At 38.1% G+C, this 10,364-nt stretch overlaps 1 protein-coding gene across 1 annotated transcript; it reads left to right on the forward strand.

The window, feature by feature from the left end:
* The first annotated feature begins 736 nt into the window (after window positions 1-736).
* On the forward strand, window positions 737-10,301 carry LOC125242018 (glutenin, high molecular weight subunit PW212-like). The gene is given in 9 exon segments (XM_048150722.1): window positions 737-890; window positions 4,338-4,418; window positions 4,924-4,972; window positions 5,397-5,520; window positions 6,480-6,662; window positions 6,986-7,259; window positions 7,511-8,041; window positions 8,044-8,631; window positions 10,092-10,301. Coding segments are annotated over 9 exon segments (2,172 nt in total). The 5' UTR covers window positions 737-741; the 3' UTR covers window positions 10,285-10,301.
* The last annotated feature ends 63 nt before the right edge of the window (window positions 10,302-10,364 follow it).

Raw genomic sequence — 10,364 nt, forward strand, 5'->3', positions numbered from 1 at the left:
AAAACAAGCTTGAGTAAAGCATTTTAAATAATGTTTTAATGAAATATTACGCTGTACAACTTATAACTCTTAAGAAACTGTATGTCAAATATCAATGATTCTATTTTTCCGCTTTGAGTATTAAAATGAACAACAGAAAAGGTTTCGCTTTTGTAAATAATAATCACTGACTTTTTGTAAATAAAACGGTACAAGTCAGACCGGGATATACAATTAATAAACAAGTGATAAACTCTTTATAAAAAAAAAATATACACATGACTAATATAACCGAGGTTATTTTAGGTTTACAATTTTCCTTGTAGTAAGTGATGTATATTACCTTTTAGATTTATTTTCCTCCTTTTATGTCTTGAGAAAATATTGACCAGCCTTGACAAATGTAAGTACTTGTACATAGTCGAAGAAATTATAAGTTACCTTGTTACCTAGAAATTTAAAATTATCTACATATTCCAATGTAAATAACAAATAGTAAGTAGATTGTGTCATCAGGCAACAAAATGATAGTTTTACGGCAAGGGCACACGCAAAGCGCACGATTCTAAAAAATAACAAAGGAAGATTCGATTTTTTTTTCATTTCGCCTTTATATTTTTAAGTTTTTTAGTAAATAACAATTTAATGTTAATGTTACAGTTTTTTAGGAAGACCAGAAAAAAACTGTAACTAGAATAGTCAATTTTCTATGTTAGAATAAATAAAAATATTTAATATTTTAAATTGTTCTCTATAGGTATCATGCTTACTCTAATATTAGTGAGCGCTCTGCTCACTATTAGCTCGGCGAATAACCCGAAGGATGACGCGCAGTACATGAACCTACAAGTCAAGAACGTCAAGGGAGGAGGAAGCAGTTATGTTTACAGAGGAGGAGATAATATTAACAGGTAACTTACTTACTTTAATTAGGTACATGGGGATACTGATGTGTCCAATGGGCACTAGACTAGATTACTTTATCCTCGTAAGGCCCAATGTACATTACAATGTACATAGTATCACAGAATATATAATAGTACAAGTACAGAAGGCCCACTGCTTTGATGTTCACGAAATGCCGCCTTTTAAATACCTACAAAATTCTTACAAAGAAACGAGCCGCACGTGCGCGGCGTCCCGTGATAGGGTTACCAATGGATTCAAACGAATTAATACTCACATAAAATGTTATACTATTATATTCAAGTCTTGGGTACTTTCTAGGTATATATACTGTATTTATATATTTTTGTTCAAGTTATAACATCACAAATCACAAGCCTTATTGACCTTTCCGTGGGACTTAATCAGTAGTAGATCTGTGTAAGAATGTCGTATGGTATTTATTTTATTCAATATGTCTATTTAACTAAATATTATTAGCATTTCACACGCGGACATCGCTTGCAAAAACCTCGTGACGTAAAGTAACAATAGAAAGTGCGAACGTGCATTCCGTGAGAACGCGCGCCACCCCTGAGTAGGCCGCGAACTCGCGGCCGCCAGGATGTACTTGTAGCGCGGCGATAGAATCGCGGAGTGAGCCGCCCCTGATAGTATTGCAATCTAATTTGAACCTTCCATGTAGAATTTCTATTGTTACATTGATTTTTGAAACAAACGAAAATCTTACCAATTTATTTATAGAATAAGGTTCAAATTCAAAATGGGAAAACTAACTATGGTGGGCCTTACGAGGTTATGTTACGTTAGTCAAGACTGCAGGTCAGGATTACCCCCTGTACCTTATAATAACACTAACTATCTCTGTTTTGCCCAATCTCTGGTTGACTAATAAAAAACCGGCCAAGAGCGTGTCGGGCCACGCTCAGTGTAGGGTTCCGTAGTTTTCCGTATTTTTATCAAAAACTACTGAACCTATCAAGTTCAAAACAATTTTCCTAGAAAGTCTTTATAAAGTTCTACTTTTGTGAATTTTTTCATATTTTTTAAACATGTGGTTCAAAAGTTAGAGGGGGGGGGACGCACTTTTTTTTCCTTTAGGAGCGATTATTTCCGAAAATATTAATATTATGAAAAAACGATTTTAGTAAACCCTTATTCATTTTTAAATACCTATCCAACAATATATCACACGTTGGGGTAGGAATGAAAAAAAATATCAGCCCCCACTTTACATGTAAGGGGGGTACCCTAATAAAACATTTTTTTCCATTTTTTATTTTTGCACTTTGTTGGCGTGATTGATATACATATTGTTACCAAATTTCAGCTTTCTAGTGCTAACGGTTACTGAGATTATCCGCGGACGGACGGACGGACGGACGGACGGACGGACGGACGGACGGACGTACGGACGGACGGACGGACAGACAGACATGGCGAAACTATAAGGGTTCCTAGTTGACTACGGAACCCTAAAAATGTCATATAGTGTGAAGTCGCAATTTGTATTTTTTATTATTAATTTGTGCAATAAATATTTAATTAATAAATATTTTTTCATAAATAAATAATTTATGATTGACGAAAGGTCATTCAAGTTTAGGTACGCAAAATAACTATGCTTGAGCTGAGTGTGAGATATGAACAAAATTCCTGGCTACTTTATTATTCACAGCTCCTCTATTCATATAAATGTTTTATTATCAATAAAATAAGGATTTGTGTAGATAAAATGAACGCGTAAAACATAACATAATTAAAATTCAGCAAACGTACGAACACATCATGGCTCATTGTTAAAGAGTTTTGCTCGAACGTAAACAAAATCCATATAATGCTGTCGTAATAAGTGTCGGTATTTAAACATGTTGAGAATAGGTTATCAAAGAACATACTGTTAAAGTACCTGTAGCCCTACTCAGTCCTCGCAGGTATACACATTTTTAGTACATATTCCAACATCTATTTTGAACTGTTATTATGTTACAGAAGGGTTCTAAATTCAAAAACGAATATAAGTTTACAAATATTTTATATATAAGAGTGTTCGGTTCAGCAACGCGCATATAACACATCTGAAATTGTAGGCGCCCAATAAACTATGAAGACTATAAAAGTAGTATAAAAATCACGTTCAATTAAACAAAGCATATCGCTAATTACCAGACGAGTTATTTCAGTCTTCAAATAACATACCTACTAGTAATTCACCAAATTATATAATTTTACCATTAGTACTGGTAACTGATATGAAGGTTGCAAGTAAAACGATTCTATTGACTGGAATTAAAAGCTGGACTTGAATAATGGACATTGCTGAACTATACCGAAATACGTCGACACTTTATATCTAATAAAAAATAAAAAATAAATAGGAATAAATAAATATTATAGGACATTCTCACACAGATTGACTGAGTCCCACGGTAAGCTCAAGAAGGCTTGTGTTGTAGGTACTCAGACAACGATATATATAATATACAAATACTTATATACATAGAAAACATCCATGACTCAGGAACAAATATCTGTGCTCATCACACAAATAAATGCCCTTACCGGGATTCGAACCCGGGACCGCGGCGTAGCAGGCAGAGTCACTACGCGCTAGACCCTCAAAAACTGGAACAACACATTTGTAATTTCCTTAAATTTTAAATTCCTGTAATTTACTGTCTCAGGATGCCATTCCTATGTTTATACGCTGCTAAGGTACGGGGTCAGTCCAACCAAATACTATGTAAACTCTACGAGTTAATACGTGCAGCTCGGTGCCAAAGTTGGCAACAGGCACACTAGCGCTCCTAGCGGCATGAGTTGATCAAAATAGTTTAGTTTCATACAGCATAAAATTAAAAAAATTACAAATTCTTATTTTTTTGTTTTATTCCGTCTAAAAATGTTAAAGTAGATCAAGTAATAGCATTTTCTATTTTAATTTACTCAAATAAAAGTCTGAACAACTACTTTGATCAACTCGAACCGCTAGATGGCGCTAGTAAAATTGTTGCCGCTCAATTGTATGGGAAACGTCAGAAGCTGCACGTATTATAGTATATAGTATTTGGTCCAACCCTGTACTTGTTCTTTAACACACGTAAATGATTAAACAAATAGTTGCAATGAAAATGTATCCTTACATATTGGACTAACTTTTGTCCAAAGTTTTAACAGAAAGTGTCTGCTTTTATATTTTTTAGAATAGAATAGAATAGAATAGAATAGAATAGAAATCGTTTATTCGTGGTAAATTACAATAGGTATTAAAAATACAAACATTTAATTATTAAAACATAATATAAAAATTATCGTTTACCACGAAATGGTCCCGCCTCAGCATAATGCTAACCATACAGTCAGCGCTGGTCTTCCGGCGACACCATTTTACTTATTGAAATAATCATATCTTTTATTTACTATGGGTAGTGAACTTCTATGCCCTGTTTCAGGTTTTTCAATCACACGCAACATGGTTATGTCCAAGCCACGCAGACCAACCACGAGATTGGTGTTTGCTATATGGAGGTCCCGTAAGTATAATTTTATTAACTTAATATTTTATTTGTCGAAATGTTTATTTGCATATCTTTTGAATTGTAGGCAAATGAGCCAAATTTATTGGACAACAAATCATAATCCGATATGGCGACCGGACGTGTTTGACAGGAAGTCATATCGGGTGCCTATCCAGTTCAAAATAACTTTATTTAATATTATAGGGAAACTGAATGGGTAAACAAGGTTACTGTCAAACAATTAAATATGTATTCACTTATTCAAGACGGTACTTTTATACAAAAGTGGCGCAGTTCATTTCGTTTTCTAAAATAGAAAACCATTAAAAACTGAAAATACAAGCAACGATACGATACCGACCTGTCAGTCTCAAAAATTACGTTGTTGATTGAAAAAATGACAATGTTGACATTGCCAGATCGGTATCGTATCACTGTGATATCTTCTAAATATTGTACGGCTTGGGCCGGTAACGAATATGCTATATGATTTTAATCTATGATTGTATGTTTTTTTCAGGACGTCGACACTTGTACGCGACCCAAAACATATACCGGCTGGAAATGGCGTAAGTATCTTCATCTAAATTAACTATACTACTTAGACATAACTAAAATAGATCTAAGTGCTTTTGTATGCGCGTATTTATTTTACGCGTTCAATGCGTTCATGTTCAGTGCTGCACAGGTCATATTGGTCCTGTACAAGTTACTAATATGCAACTGTTATTGCTAACCCTTCATACAATTCATTTCTATGCGGCTACCGTGAGTTTTTAATTATTTATACCACAAGGAGGACGAGGACAGGACAGCGCCCTAAGCGGTTAAAAAATTAATACATTTTTTTTTTTTTAACTTTTTTTGGTGGACTAATATGATTTTCCTGCCAAACGTTTTTAGAAATTATCTGCAACTAACACCTCGCTAATTATAGAAATGAAATGCCATGAAAGTATAGAATGGCTGAAACACTAAATTTTCCTATTTCAGTCGCGTCCAGAACTGAGCCGCATCCGCACCTGTTGCCATGGTTACATCCGCAACATCCACAACTACCTCATCTGCGATCCCGTCTGCACTCCCGAATGCGTCAACGCTCTCTGCACTGCCCCAGGTAACCTCATACATAAACTAAACACATGCGTCACCTAGCCGAAGTGACAGTGAGTGAGTTTTCGGTCACATTATGAGATCACCAATGCATAATATGGAGAAGTGTATCATCTTGGGGCGAATGAATGATAAACGCACTTGGGGTGGGGCTCGTAAGAGATGGTCGGACTGTGTGAAGAAGTCGACTGGCGGCAGCCTATACCGTGCAGTCCACATGGCTTATGACCGCGTTCAATAGAGACACGCTACTTGTGGTCGCGATCCTCAGCATTGAGGGAACGAGGAAGAAGAATCCGAAGTGACAATCGTTTACACTACGCTACTATTAATAGGTGCATACATAGTATGCGCAATTCTAAAATGATTCAATTGTCACAGAACTCAAAATTAGTTTAAAAATACTATAACGCCTCTGATGCGCCACTACAGAAGAGCAATAGGCAGAGTTAGAGGGGTATGATACGCTTACGAAGCGTAATTAAGCTATTAGTGACGCTGGCTAGATGTCACCACACCAACACCACAGGGTACATAGCCGAATGGCACAAACGCTCACGAAACGAAACACTCGTAGATATCTATCTCTATCGCTCGTGCGTATTGGCGCGACAGAGCCAGACTACCTTTCGCTGCGTTTCGTTTTCGTTTCGCGTCGCAGAAATGCCATTCGGCTACGGCACCTGTACAGATTCCCAAAAGGAGCATGATACTGCTCTAGTGTCAGTACCACTATTGGCGATGAAGAGTTTGGAATAAAACAAAATACCTAGTTCTATTGCAGTGACAGGTTGCTAATCCAATGAGTCACACCTCAATTGAACCCTTAAACTACAGTCCCCACAGTCGACTTCTACGTTAACCACAAAAGGAAAGGGAGTGGTAAAATTCTTAAACCGTCACTGTCTTACTTTAAACTAAATTCTTTAGGACTGCCACATGACGTTTTTTTTTCACTTTCAGGAGTCTGTTCATGCTTTCCTGACCATGTAATCAATCTTGCCGGATTCTGTGTCGCCACCTGTCCTATTGGATGCCAGAATGGGCACTGTGATGGACAACGGTGCATGTGCAAGGAGGGATTCAAGCTGGATGTCAGTGGAAGATTCTGTGTGCCGCACTGCAGGGATAATTGTAGTGGGACTGGTAAGTGATATATCACGATTTTACAAGTTTCAGAACATTCTCGAAATTTCCCTCAAACTACTGGAAATTTCCTAAGAAAATTCCCATAAAAGTAGCCATTAAGAGAATCCTCCTTAATATTAGGATTTAAACGCAACATTCTCAACAGTTGACGATCGATTCATTTGACGTATTAGTTACGCACTGGTGTTTATTATCAACTCATCAAATGCCATGGGAAATGTGCAAAAAATCACTGTCTCTCAATTCTTTATTTATCTACTCTTTATTATTTATCGATGAAGAACTTTCACCAGTCACAACGTGTTTTTTTTTTTTTTCAGGAAACTGCACAGCTCCAAACACATGCGAATGCAAGCCCGGATACTCTTCAAGTCTCGATGGATCCTGCAGGCCTGGCGGGCCGTCGTACTCCCAGGCTCAGCACCCTGGAACACCTGGTGTCCCCGTGCCTTTGCACACCGGCCCTGGCTCACAGTCCCCTGGTTCACAGTCCCCATGTGGGAGCTGTTTAAACGGGTACTGTTCGGGGACAGAATGCCGCTGCCGTCCGGGATATTTGCTGTACAGGGGAGAGTGTAAAGCGCTTTGCAATCCGTAAGTAAATATTTTGTACGAGGTGAAACTGGGTTGATGATTTTCAATTCAGAATTTAACAAAATTTTATGTGTATTTAAGGTTACAAATCAGAACCAGTCACCATCAAATTCAATCATTCAGTTATTTACAGTATGCAAATATATTTTTATTGAATACAAAAGCCAGTGGTTCAGGCGATTTGAATCAAATAAGATCAGGTGCCACTAAGTGACTCTCAGTCTAGATTGTAATCTGTTTTTGTTTTTCAGGAGTTGTGTACTTGGAAAAGAGTGCGTTGCACCTAATGTTTGCGCATCAAAAGCACCTGGCGTGAATGCAACACAATCTCACAACACGCCACAGTACCCATACCCCAACCCAAGCCAAACTCCATACCAAAACCCGGGTCAATACCCCAATGGACAATACCCACAAAATCAGAACCAGTATCCCCTCCCTAGCCAAAACCCAAACAATCAGCATAATCCACAATATCCTAATTCTGGAAACCATACCGGCCAACAACCGAATCCCATCTATGCACCGTACCCTGGTCAACAGAATCAATATCCAGGTCAGCAAAATCAATATTATCCAGGCCAGCCAAATCAATATCCTCAACCGTCACCAAATGGAAATAACGCGGGATATCCAAACCAACATCCACAACCAGGCCACCAGCATCTGTACCCTCAACTTCCTTCTAACTATCCTAATACTCCTCAGCACAACCAGGGAGTCAACGGGACAAGTCCAAGACCAGACGGCCAGACCTTTTATCAGGGTCGTCCGTATAATCCTTTGAGAACGTAACCTTCAACTTACAACAAGGATCAGATCAGACTTCAGGGCACGGTCAGAACGCAACCCAAGGGCATTATGCTGGAGGGCAATATTCACAAGGCCAATACGGCCAAGGACAATTTAACCAGGGACAAACTAGTCAAGGACAATTTAACCATGGTCAAACCAGCCAGGGACAATTTAACCAAGGACAAAGTAGCCAAGGACAATTTAATCAAGGACAAACTAGCCAGGGAGAATTTAACCATGAGCAAACCAGCCAAGGACAGTTTGGACAAGGACAATATACCCAAGGGCAATATCATCATGGGCAATATGGCCAAGGCCAGTACAACCAAGGACAATATGGCCAGGGCCAGTACAACCAAGGACAATATGGCCAGGGTCATAACCAGCAAGGATATTATCCTTATCCTGGACAACAGGGGCCTTATGGTCAGAATGGTGAAAGCCAACAAGGGCAAATATCAAGAAACGGATTTGGGAATTGTGAACAACCCTGTATAAATGGAAACTGTGTCGGGACAAACAAATGTGAATGTCTACCAGGATACAATCTGGACCCTACGGATTCTACTGGCAACAGGTACCTATTTTTATTTCTTGAGTACTGTTTTTTAAATATTTTACTTATATTTTCGTTTGGATGTTTACTTTATTTTGGTGTTATTTAATCATGTTTTAACGAATAAATATTTTTTTCTACTCGTCGACTTTAATCTGTCAATTAGGACACCACAGACTAAACTATAAGTGCTGACTTTTCAGTGTTAGATAGTCTTTGACACTTCGTCAACTATAATATTTCATTACAGTTCACTTTTAGTTAACTGTAATAATTTAAAAAATATAACTTCATACAAGTTCTTTACTAATTTGCGATACCTGGCAAATTTTTCTGCATCTGAAACACGTTTTTTTATCTATCGCGTTATCGACCAATCAGAGACGGTTATTACAAACAATTAGTTGCCAGGTAATTCGATGTTGATACAACGGTGAACGACGCTATTAACATTAATTTTAACTTGAATGATGATATTTTTCGTCCATTGATGATGAAGATGATGACTCATAGAAAAAGTATTGTATACAATAGTGATATAATTAAGCTTTTCACTCTCGTACCGTACTATTAGTCCACTCAGCAAGCTTCGTGGCCTAAACATGGTACTCGACTGAAAAGCTTTGTATTATATCACGATTGTATAATAGTATTTTATGCAACAGGCGTTTAAAGGAAGTCAAAAAAGACGAGTGGCGTGGGTAACAATTTGAGGCGAAGCCGAAAATTGTTATTAAGACGCCACGAGTATTTTTTGACTCAGTTAAACACCGTTGCATACAATACTTTTCTACGACCATGCACTTACTTTTTAATAGTTTTCTAGAATAACTTTCATGAAATTCGCACTATTTCCTGTATTTTGACGCGTCGGCCTCCCCTCTGTTCCTGCACTCACCCTGTCGCTCGCACTCCCCCGCGCCGCCGCCAGCCCCCGGCGCCCCGCGCACCCACGCTATATCCCTTAAAGGCTACCTAACAATGCTTTAAGAGCTATATCGTATGCGTGGGTGCGCGGGGCGCCGGGCGGGGGCGGGCATCTTTTATGTAGGGTTTCAACGATCTATGCACGACACTGTAAATGACGAATAACAACACGGGAGTAGAAAAAATACTAAAATAGTTTGCTAGTAAAAAAAATTGTTTGTTATTAGTGCTTTATCATCATTACTCCTCTGCATCATATTAATTGCTGGTTTCTAATCTGCTTCATCATTTTTGATATCTTCTGCAGTCAAACACATAATAAAACGTTAGAGTCAGTCCAAGATAAGTTAGCATCGATTTTGACAGTCGCATTCTTCAAATTGTAATTCATATCCATTAATTTAAAAATTCAAACTTCCATGACATGATGACGTTTATGTTATCTCACTTTAACGAAAATTATTTTTGAGTGCAGAACCTCTCCTACATTATTTTACTTTCACCTCTTGCATAGCGAACCTTCAAATTCGTATGAACAATCTCCTCGTTTGCAGGTGCGTTCCCTATTGCCACGGTGGCTGTCTCAACGGTTACTGCGCGTCACCGAACAACTGTGTCTGCTCAGAAGGCTACCACAAAGATTTCAGTGTCAAGGGCCGATCAGGGTGCGTCAAACGCGTGAGACGGTCAGCTGAACCTGTCAATCTTGCTGATGTCCTAGTCTTTGAGATTCCTGATACTGAGTAAATTATAATGATATGATTGAAGTGACGATTTTATTGAAGACAGAGGTGCCATAATTTAGTCAGACTCTTAAGTTTTTAGTC

The sequence above is a fragment of the Leguminivora glycinivorella genome, unplaced genomic scaffold (assembly GCF_023078275.1).
Source record: "Leguminivora glycinivorella isolate SPB_JAAS2020 unplaced genomic scaffold, LegGlyc_1.1 Scaffold3, whole genome shotgun sequence".
Taxonomy (NCBI): Eukaryota; Metazoa; Arthropoda; class Insecta; order Lepidoptera; family Tortricidae; genus Leguminivora; species Leguminivora glycinivorella.